The 12,500-nt window shown below is 35.1% G+C and overlaps 1 protein-coding gene across 1 annotated transcript in view; it reads right to left on the reverse strand.

Moving 5' to 3' along the window:
- LOC133645155 (sideroflexin-5-like) overlaps nt 1–12,500 on the reverse strand; it is a 34,816-nt gene that overhangs the window by 8,754 nt on the left and 13,562 nt on the right. The window contains exons 3-12 of the mRNA XM_062040002.1: nt 12,471–12,500; nt 12,331–12,357; nt 12,216–12,270; nt 12,119–12,144; nt 11,951–12,004; nt 9,033–9,089; nt 8,851–8,916; nt 3,931–4,021; nt 3,734–3,849; nt 3,493–3,578 (exon numbers count right to left, since the gene is read on the reverse strand). The exon at nt 12,471–12,500 is cut by the window's right edge and continues 48 nt beyond it. Coding sequence (XP_061895986.1) covers nt 3,493–3,578; nt 3,734–3,849; nt 3,931–4,021; nt 8,851–8,916; nt 9,033–9,089; nt 11,951–12,004; nt 12,119–12,144; nt 12,216–12,270; nt 12,331–12,357; nt 12,471–12,500 — 608 coding nt within the window. The remainder of the gene's footprint in view (nt 1–3,492; nt 3,579–3,733; nt 3,850–3,930; nt 4,022–8,850; nt 8,917–9,032; nt 9,090–11,950; nt 12,005–12,118; nt 12,145–12,215; nt 12,271–12,330; nt 12,358–12,470) is intronic.

Below are 12,500 nucleotides of genomic sequence, written 5' to 3' on the forward strand. Positions count from 1 at the left end.
AAAAGCCAACACCAAGAATAGACATTTGAAAGGCAATTTAAAATAAATAAAGAATAGTGAACAACAGGCTGAATAAGTGCACGTTATATGAGGCATAAATAACCAACTGAGAATGTGCCTGGTATGTTAACGTAACATATTATGGTAAGAGTCATTCAAATAACTATAACATATAGAACATGCTATACGTTTACCAAACAATCTGTCACTCCTAATCGCTAAATCCCATGAAATCTTATACGTCTAGTCTCTTACGTGAATGAGCTAAATAATATTATTTGATATTTTACACTAATGTGTTAAAAATTTCACACATAAGTCGCTCCTGAGTATGAGTCGCGCCCCCGGCCAAACTATGAAAAAAAAATGCGACTTATAGTCCGAAAAATATGGTACTTCCGTGTTGATTTGTCCACCACATTTTACACGGGACTGTTTCGCCAACACGGACCAGTGCCATACTGGATTCGCGTCATTGCGACATTTCTACGCAAGAAAAAATAATTTGCATATAATTATGTGATGCAATAAATATATAAAATAATGAATAGGTTTCTTAAGTAAACCGTCAATAAAATTTAAGTGCAAATGAAAATACAACTTCACCACTTTAGTCATAATCTTTGCAATTAAGACATTTCCCTATGACTTCAGTTCCAGACTTCTTTTGTTTGATTGCTATTGTCATTACTGCCACAAGTGGTGGAAAAGTGTATTACAACTGACTATGTATGGCATGTGCATAATAACGCTGTGAGATAAATGCTGCTTTTTTACGCAGCTCCGAATCCATTGGAGAATGTGCAGGTGCACCAAATGTAGTGACCGGGTGAATCTGTATAATGTTTATGAAGTTTATTTTCGACTCCGTTTGAAAAAACAAAACAAAAAACAGTGGTGATATTCGTCTTCAACATATGTATATTTAAAGATTGTACATTTTCAAAAGATACATTGTGACACTTTTGGAGAGGGCGGGGCGTGGTTTCATTCGCAATCTGGGAAAACATCCACACACAATTATTAACGCTGAATTAGTCATCTTACGCTTGATTTTAATCATATTCAATAATTATATTTAACCTACTTACAGTTTACAACCTTGTCCAATGTTATGAAAGCATGTGTTAATCACAAAGATTATTATTTATTTTACACATAAACTTTTTAGGCTCAGGTCAGGCTAATTAGACAAATAAATACTAATCAAATATACTGAAGAAGAAGGGACTTGTAATTAACTGACACAAAATAATTGACATATAATTGTGATGCAATAAATAAATACAATAATGAATATCTTTCTTAACTTAATTGTCAATAAAATTTAAGTGCAAATGAAAATACAACTTCACCACTTTAGTCATATTTTTTTCCCTTAATTCAGCTCCTGACTTCTTCTGTTTGTTTGACATAGTCATTACTGCCACAAGTGGTGGAAAAGTGTCACCCACATATGCGGTCCTCTCCAAGGTTTCTCATAGTCATTCACATCGACGCCCCACCGGGTTGTGAGTTTTTCCTTGCCCTTATGTGGGCTCTGTACCGCGGATATCGTTGTGGCTCGTGCAGCCCTTTGAGACACTTGTGATTTAGGGCTATATAAATAAACATTGATTGATACTAATTTCGGCGGTTCTTTAATTTACCATAGTGAGTTAAAAATGTATGATCCTGTAACGACTTGGTATCGGATTGATACCCAAATTTGTGGTATCATCCAAACCTAATGTAAAGTATCAAACAACAGAAGAATAAGTGATTATTACATTTGAACAGAAGTGTAGATAGAACATGTTAAAAGAAAAAGTAAGCAGATATTAACAGTAAATGAACAAGTAGATTAATAATTCATTTTCTACCACTTGTCCTTAATAATGTTGACAAAATAATAGAATGGAAAATGACACAATATGTTACTGCATATGTCAGCAGACTAATTAATAATAATAATAATAATAATGGATTAGATTTTATATAGCGCTTTTCTATTATTAGATACTCAAAGCACTCACAGAGAAGTGGGAACCCATCATTCATTCACACCTGGTGGTGGTAAGCTACATTTGTAGCCACAGCTGCCCTGGAGTAGACTGACGGAAGCGAGGCTGCCAATTTGCACCTACGGCCCCTCCGACCACCACCTATCATTCATTTATCATTCATTCACGAGTGTAAGCGGGGACCGGGGGCAAGGGTGAAGTGTCCTGCCCAAGGACACAACGGCAGCGATTTGGATGTCAAGAGGCGGGGAGTGAACCTGCAACCCTCAGGTTTCCGGCACGGCCGCTCTACCCACTACGCCATACCGCCTTTGTTTGCTTACTTACTAATAAAAGACAAGTTGTCTTGTATGTTCAATATTTTAAGGACAAACTTGCAATAAGAAACACATTTTTAATGTACCCAATGATTTTTTGTTAAAATGAATCCAATAATGACATTTTTTGTGTTCCCCTTTAATTACAAAAGTACCGAAAAGTACCGAAATACATTTTTGTACCAGTACCGGTACCAAAATCAGTGTTTCCCATAAACTGCCAAGATACCTGTGGCGGTAGGGGCGTGGCTATGGGCGTGGTCACCATGATATCATCGATTAATTTGCATAATTTACTACAATGATATGATTTTCTCTAAAAAGGCTCAAAAAATGTATACTTACTAATTAATAATAACAGTTTTGTTTTAAACGTCCATCCATCCATTTTACAATATAATTACAACACTTTATGTACATATTTATATACAGATTTGAACAATAAGTTATTCACTGAAATATTTTTATTAATTGTGGTTCTTACAAAAAATATATCTTATAAAAATATAAAAGCTAAAATGTCTCTTAAAGCTCTGCCCCTTTAATTAGTGCATACTAAATAATTTAACTTTAGCCTACTACTACAACCATATTATTTACCAGCAACATAAAGTGAAACAGAGGCAGAGGTGTCCTGCCACAGTCAGTAACAAATAAACAGAAAACAGTAGTGGTGGTAGATAGACACAGAGCTTCATCAAACATCTGATCCACTGAACAAAGAGCTCCAAAAATCTTGATCCTACACTTCTCTTTTGTAAAGTAAATCTGAACAGCCGATATGGGCATCTACATCAACTAAATTATTTGCCTGAGAAGCTTGACAGGACACAAAAAATAAAATAAAATTAAAAAAAAACATTTTTTTTTTAATTAAAAAAATATATATATATACACAGGTATATATTTTTTTGTGGCGGCCTTAATTCTTTCGTGGCGGGCCGCCACAAATAAATGAATGTGTGGGAAACACTGAAAATATTGGTATCGGGACAACACTACAGTTAATGCAGATTAATCGCACAATTTATTTTGTACTTTAATTCTGCGCGTAAGCAATTAATAATCCCAATTAATCCAGTGTGATTAATCCGATTAAAACATTGCATTGTTTGACATCTTTATACGATGATCATCACTAGACTTCCGTTTAGAAGGTTGTGTGTACGCACCCTTGCAGGTAGGACATGATGATGGGGGGCAGCACAAAGATGGGCATGGGGAGGACCACACGCGTGAAGGCCGTCTCTGCGATGGCCTGAGGACGACAACATTGTGCACACGCTCGGTTTCAAACGCGCACACACATCATTTCCTCCGTCAGGGCATCAGATGGTATCCGAGTGATGCCGGCGGGAAATAATATGTTTGGGGGGAAAAGAAAAAAAAAAAAAAAAAAAAGACTTCACTCACGTGTCTGGCAGCAATTTTGGAGGAGCCCACCACGTTGCCGTCGGCGTCGAGCACATCGATGCCTTCGGATAGCTCGTTGTGTCTCATCAGCGCCACGTTGCAAATGTTGGCGCTGGCTGAGACGGCGGAGGACCACAGAAACTTTTTAGTGGGAGACCCCGACTGATGCGAACCGGGGGAACCCCGCGAGGACGTACCGACGGCTGGGAAGGGGACAAATCTCTGGATGAGGGTTCTGGTGGACGGACTCAGCTTGTTGGCCTTCTCAATCAGCACTTTCAGTCCCACCTGGCAAACACACACAGTCAATTAGCGTCTTGTTGTCCAATCGTAGGTAGGTAGGTCTTTATTGTCATTGCACAAGTACAACAGAACTTTGTTTTCAGCACAAACCCGCTCCAGATTAGACAAACAGTGTACAGGGTTCCAGAACAGGAACGCTGATGGGTCGCCAGAAGGCGCCCCGTAAAAGATAGGCTCCAGCGCCCCCCGCGATCCCGAAGGGAATAAGCGGTAGAAAATGGATGGATGGATGGATGTCAAATACAATGATACTGTACACAGCCTAAATTGGGGCCCTAAGCAGAATTTTATTTAGAGCCCCCCCACCCCAAACCCTCCATGAAAAACAATTTTTTTAAACTTAACTATTTATGTGAAATTATTTTAAAACTTGTTTTTAATCAAACTTCAATTTAATTGCATGCATGTTTTGCACTAAAACAATTGTCACGGAAAATCAATTGTTGAATAATAAAAAAAATTTGTACAAAATAGAAGTGTTAACGTCATTAAAACACATTTCTAAACATGACTACCTCAACTTCCTTGTCAGTGACGGGGCAGGAAGCGGCTGGGAATACGTTTGCGACAAAATATCAATGATACTGTATATAATACCTGGGATTTATATACCTGGGATTTATATAGCACTTTTCTAAGTACCCAAAGTCGCTTTACATGTAGAACCCATCATTCATTCACACCTGGTGGTGGTAAGCTACTTTCATAGCCACAGCTGCCCTGGGGTAGACTGACGGATTTGTGTATATGTCAAGTACAATGATACAGTACTGTACATGTCATACACAATGGTATACGTAAGTATGAGTCAAATACAATAATGCATTTGTGTATATGTCACATACAATAATACTGTATATGTCACATAATGGTACTGTATATGTCACATACAATGGTACATTTGTGTATATGTCAAATACAATAATACTGTACATGTCAAATACAATGGTACTGTATGTGTCACATACAATGGTACATTTGTGTTTATGTCACATACAATAATACTGTATATGTCATCTACAATAGTACTGTATGAGTCAAATACAATAATACATTTGTGTATATGTCAAATACAATAATACTGTACATGTCAAATACAATGGTACATTTGTTTATATTTCAAATACAATAATACTTTATGTCATATACAATAGTACTGCATGAGTCAAATACAATGGAACATTTGTGTATATGTCAAATACAATAATACTGTATATGTCAAATACAATGGTACACTCATGTAATATGTCACATACAATAATACTGTATATGTCATGTACAATAGCACTAAATTAGTCAAATACAATAATACATTTGTGTATATGTCAAATACAATAATACTGTATATGTCAAATACAATGGTACTGTACATGTCACGTAGAATGGTACATTTGTGTATATGTCAAATACTATAATACTGTATATATCATATACAATAGTACTGTATTAGTCAAATACAATAATACATTTGTGTATATGTCAAATACAGTGGTACTGTATATGTCACATACAATAATACATTTGTGTATATGCCAAATACAATAATACTGTATATGTCACACACAATGGTACATTTGTGTATATGTCATATACAATAATACTGTATATGTCATATACAATGGTACTTTATATGTCACATACAAATTGTATGTGACATATATAGTCCCATGTCACACACAATAATACTGTATATGTCAAATACAATGGTACTTTATATGTCACATACAAATTGTATGTGACATAGACAGTATAGTACCATTGTATTTGACATATACAGTATTATTGTATGTGACATATACACAAATGTACCATTGTATGTGACATATACAGTACCATTGTATGTGACATATACAGTACCGTTGTATTTGACATATACAGTATTATTGTATTTGACATCCTGCTGGCCCAACTATGGACTGGACTCTCACTGTTATGTGGATCCACTAGGGACCTTTGAGACTTTTGTGATTTAGGGCTATATAAATAAACATTGATTGATTGATATACACATATGTACCATTGTATGATACAATAATACACATATGTATATATCAAATACAATAATACTGTATGTCATATACAATAGTACTGTTTTAGTCAAATACAATAATACATTTGTGTATATGTCAAATACAATAACACTGTACATGTCAAATACAATGGTACTGTATATGTCACATACAACGGTAAATTTGTGTATATGTTACATACAATAATACTGTAGATGTCATATACAATAGTACTGTATGAGTCAAATACAATAATATATGTGTGTATATGTCAAATACAATAATACTGTACATGTCACATACAATGGTACATTTGTGTACATGTCACTTACAATGGTACATTTGTGTATATGTCACATACAATGGTACATTTGTGTATATGTCAAATACAATAATACTGTATGTTATATACAATAGTACTGTATGAGTCAAATACAATGGTACATTTGTGTACATGTCAAATACAATAATACTGTGTATGTCAAATACAATGGTACTGTATATGTCACACACGTTGGTACATTTGTGTATATGTCAAATACAATAATACTGTATATGTCAAATACAATAGTACTGCATGAGTCAAATACAATGGTACATTTGTGTATATGTCAAATACAATAATACTGTATATGTCAAATACAATAGTACTGTATAAGTCACATACAATGGTACATTTGTGTATATGTCAAATACAATAATACTGTATATGTCAAATACAATGGTACTGTATATGTCAAATACAATAGTACTGCAGGAGTCAAATACAATGGTACATTTGTGTATATGTCAAATACAATAATACTGTATGTCATATACAATAGTACTGTATTAGTCAAATACAATAATACATTTGTGTATATGTCACATACAATAATACTGTACATGTCAAATACAATGGTTCTGTATATGTCACATACAATGGTACATTTGTGTATAGGTCACATACAATAATACTGTATATGTCAAATACAATAGTACTGTATGAGTCAAATACCGGCCGAGTCATACCAAAGACTATAAAAAAGGGACCCATTACCTCCCTGCTTGGCACTCAGCATCAAGGGTTGGAATTGGGGGTTAAATCACCAAAAATGATTCCCGGGCGCGGCACCGCTGCTGCCCACTGCTCCCTTCACTTCCCAGGGGGTGAACAAGGGGATGGGTCAAATGCAGAGGACAAATTTCACCACACCTAGTGTGTGTGTGTGACTATCAGTGGTACTTTAACTTTAACTTTAAATACAATAATACATTTGTGTATATGTCAAATACAATAATACTGTACATGTCAAATACAATGGTACTGTATATGTCACATCTAATGGTACATTTGTGTATATGTGACATACAATAATACTGTATATGTAAAATACAATAGTACTGTATGAGTCAAATACAATAATACATTTGTGTATATGTCAAATAAAATAATACTGTACATGTCAAATACAACGGTACTGTATATGTCACATCTAATGGTACATTTGTGTATACGTCAAATATAATAATACTGTATATGTCAAATACAACGGTACTGTATATGTCACATACAATGGTACATTTGTGTATATGTCAAATACAATAATACTGTATATGTCAAATACAATAGTACTGTATATGACACATCTAAGGTACATTTGTGTATATGTCACATACAATAATAATGTATATGTCATATACAATAGTACTGTATATGTTACATACAATGGTACATTTGTGTACCGGTATTTGTCAAATACAATAATATTGTATATGTCAAATACAACGGTACTGTATATGTCATATACAATGGTACATTTGTGTTCATGTCACATACAATGGTACATTTGTGTATATGTCACATACAATAATACTGTACGTGTCAAATACAATGGTACTGTACATGTCACGTACAATGGTACATTTGTGTATAGGTCAAATACAATAATACTGTACATGTCAAATACAATGGGACTGTATATGTCACATACAATGGTACACTTGTGTATATGTCACATACAATAATACTGTATATTTCATATACAATAGTACTGTATGAGTCAAATACAATAATATATGCGTGTATATGTCAAATACAATAATATTGTACATGTCACATACAATGGTACATTTGTGTATATGTCAAATACAATAATATTGTATATACAAATACAATACTACTGAATATGTCACATACAATGGTACATTTGTGTATATGTCAAATACACTAATACTGTATATGTCAAATACAATAGTACTGTATGAGTCAAATACAATAATGCATTTGTGTATATGTCAAATACAATAATACTGTACATGTCATATACAATGGTACTGTATATGTCACATAGTACATTTGTGTATATGTAAAATACAATAATACTGTATATGTCATACAATAGTACTGTATGAGTTAAATACAATGGTACATTTGTGTATATGTCAAATACAATAATACTGTACATGTCAAATACAATGGTACTGTATATGTCACATACAATGATACATTTGCGTATGTGTCAAATACAATAATACTGTACATGTCAAATACAATGGTACTGTATATGTCACATACAATGATACATTTGTGTATGTGTCAAATACAATAATACTGTACATGTCAAATACAATAGTACTGTATATGTCACATACAATGGTACATTTGTGTATATGTCAAATACAATACTCTATATGTCACATACAATGGTACTGTATGAGTCAAATACAATAATACTGTATATGTCAAATACTATAGTACAGTATGAGTCAAATACAATAGTACATTAGGAGTCAAATACAATGGTACATTAGGAGAGCACTCACTGCAATGGACACAGCACTGGTCACAGCTCCAAAATAACCTTGAAGGAACCTGGATGTTGGCGTTGGCTGAAGGAACATAAAACACATGCAGAAGTATTCATGTACTGTAATAATACTTCAGACAATTTAGTGTGATGAACTTCTAAAGATATAGTCAGCACAGAACAAGGTGGTGTTTTTACCTTGGTGGCGTTGCGGTTGGCGTAGTTGACACAGGCGTTGTGGCTCTGATTCAACCACTGCAGCAAACGAAAGGCTGTCAGTCAAAATGGAACCAAAACCAACAGATGTCTTGCTCCAACAACTTGAACAAGATTTTCGGGAAAGTGCGACCACCAATTTCACTGTTGACTTCCAACCATTGGTTTTCACCATCAGAGGCCTCCTGATAGCTGCCATTGAAAATCAATGAGGTTGTAGTTTTCCACTTTTAATCAATAATATATTAAAGTGTTGTATTTGAGCAATTTGCAAGTTATTCAAAATCAACTGGATTCTTGTTTTTGAATTGAACTGTCCACAGTCAACCCGTGCTACTCATTAAAAAACAATAGGCCTCTTTTTTGACTTCAACCATTAAAATTGATAGAATTCTTGTTTTAGACTTTGAATTAAATAAAACTGGTGGAGCGCTAACAAGGACCCTTATTATATAAAGAATAACAATAATGTGGAGAGTCATTAAAGTAGAGTTTATTTTTCATCTTTTTAAGTGAATGATGAAAATGTAGAAATACGTTTTTTTAGGACTAAAGATAAAAAAATATGGATTTCAGAATGTTAAATTTAAGTTATGAATGTAGGGAATAATCAAATGTCCCTTTTTCTCAATATTTTTAGACTTAAGGAGTTTGTTTGGCTCTTACGCAGCATGTATCAATAATATTATTAGTTTTATTATTACCATTCAAATATTTTTATAAGATAAGTGTACAAAAATGGTTTTTTTGTGCCAATAATATATTGAAATAATCTCGAATGCGTGAAATATTCCTTTATCGGGAAAAAAATGTCTGCTTTGCATCACTTGACAAATTAAACACATAAATAATAAATACTATAATTGGTGAACATCTTCATCTTAGTAAAGGTTCACAATTCAAATTCTGATTATTTTTTTATTAGATATGACATTATTTAGCCCTCCAAAAAGAATACAGTATTGTTACAGTGCTAATAATTTGCGCCAATCTGAAAGTAACACCTTCTTCTTTATCATGAGAAGGATACTATTTTAATTGGAATTTTTTTGTGTGTGTTTATGTACCGTATTTTGCCAGACTATAAGGCGCACTTGAAATCCTTTTTTTTTCTCTCAAAACTCAACAGTGCAGCTCACCGACCTGGAAGCTATTTTATTTGGTACATGGTGTAATAAGTGTGACCAGTAGATGGCAGTCAAACATAAGAGATATGTGTAAGCTGCACTATAATGGCAATATGTCTCAAGTATACAACACCAACATTTTAAAGGTTCCATTGAAAATTTAGAACATTAAACACGGCGCTCAAAAACCTATCAAACTGTTTTAGTACGACTTTGGTAAGCTATAAAGCCGCACCGCTTGATGGATTGTCGGCGCATTAAACATACGAGTATTATTATGGTGTGTTTATAAAGTAAGACATTATCTGGCGTTTTGTTTCGCAATATTTTGCAAAAGCAACTTTTCCTACATTCTGGTACCTGCTAATCTGTATTTGGGAAAATAATAAATTCTGAAAAATTGCGCGCGTCTGCCTTTGTAGTCCGTGCCGCGCCGTAGTCGATAAGCTTCTTCTTTTTCCTCTATCTTCTTGTTATGGGACATTCATCCTCCGCTGTTGCCATTTCTAATATAAAGTAGTGTAAAGTTCTTACTTATATCTGTCAGTTAATTCGCCATTGAAGCGCTAAAACATACCGGTGTAGTGAGTTTACATTATTCACTCGAGGAACTTTAGTTACTGGAGAGTTCCGATCGGACGGTTTTTCACGGGACACATTTCTGGCCTTGTTATTTCCGGATGAGGAGACGCTGCTCCGTTATTGATTGAAGTAAAGTCTGAATGTCATTAAAACAGTTAGCTCCATCTTTTGACACTTCTTCCACTCCCGTCCTTGCACGCTACACCGCTACAACAAAGATGACGGGGAGAAGACGCTGCCGAAGGTGAGCCACGTAAATAAGACCGCCCACAAAACGGCGACTGTCAGGAAGCGGCTTGAAGATGATCTGTAAAACATAATCTATGCAACATTTTGACCAAAGAACTTACATGTTATGAAGACCAAAAGGAAGTCTTTTACATTTAGAAAAAAATTATAATAATATGACTCCTTTAATGCGCCCTATAATCCGGTGCGCCCTATGGTCCGGAAAATACGGTAATATTCTACCTTCACGCACACATTGCATAAGTGTACAGCTCTGGTAATGGGTACATTCGCACCCACCTGCACAAATGTACTTCAAAATGTAACAATCAAAATAAATATGACTTTTTTGTTTTGTTTACTAGGGCATGCATATATAATATGCATTAGTTTGACCATTTAAAATCAACGATAATAAAAAGGAGATGCTTGGAAATAGCCCCCAAAAACTTGGAAAAACGCGTTTCATAGCGTTACTTTTTGGTGTAACCATCATGAGCGTTCTGTTCAGGTATATTTCTTTTATATTTTGATAAATCATCATAAATAGGTATTGATCAATCTTTAAGCTGTGTGTATTTGATTTGAGTTTGCTTTTGACATCTTATTTAGAATTGTAGTTGAAACTTTTACAACCTTGTGTTGCGCTCATGATGGCGTAACCAAACTAGATTATTTTGAATATTTATTCCCTTTTTTACATTTAGTATATTCAAATATACTGTGTTTTATGCTTTTTTCTTTTTGGAACATGTACTATACATATAATACAATAAAGTCCCATATAAAATTATGTTTCTAGCAATACTTTAATTTTGCCTTTGAAAGTAACACTCCAATGTCCATTAATGGAGCTGTACACATAACTAATGTCCATCTTTGACCTCTGAACCAAAACACTAGAGTTCTTGCTCTGGCTGCACGTGAGGAGACCATGAAAAGGTGATGCATGCTGAGAGTTACCTGCCATACAATGGTGGACGCCACCGTCTGATTGGGCAGCAGGAGGCCAATCACCTGCAGTGGAGGATAGGAGCTTACTTTAGTACAAAACAAGCCTTTAATTTTTTTTTTAAATAAGTATGAGAATGACATCAGATTAAAAATGTGACTGCAGCGCACGGAACTTACAATGGGCGTTCCGAAAGGTACGTAACCTGCGCGGGGCGGGAAAACAAAACCACTGAGCGAGGATAACAACGGGAAGACAAAGATCTTCAGCTCCTACCTGACATTCGGAACGGCATGAAGATCTTGTCGCCTGTGTCGGGATGAACGATGGCCTGAGGTGACATCACGACACTATGACATCATCGTGTCACTGGTGATTGCGGAGGACTCACCTGCTTCACCTTCTGGGCCTCCCACAGCTTCCCGCGGGCGAGGCCGCGCGCCGACAGGGGCCAGGGAAGGGGGGTGGGGGGGTGAAAGGTCAGCGTATTTCTGGCGAGGCGAGATAACGTAGTCTTGCTGAAAGACTCACCTGAAGATCGGAGACCTCCGCAGGAAGCGT

This window comes from Entelurus aequoreus, linkage group LG28 (genome assembly GCF_033978785.1).
Source record: "Entelurus aequoreus isolate RoL-2023_Sb linkage group LG28, RoL_Eaeq_v1.1, whole genome shotgun sequence".
Classification (NCBI taxonomy): Eukaryota; Metazoa; Chordata; class Actinopteri; order Syngnathiformes; family Syngnathidae; genus Entelurus; species Entelurus aequoreus.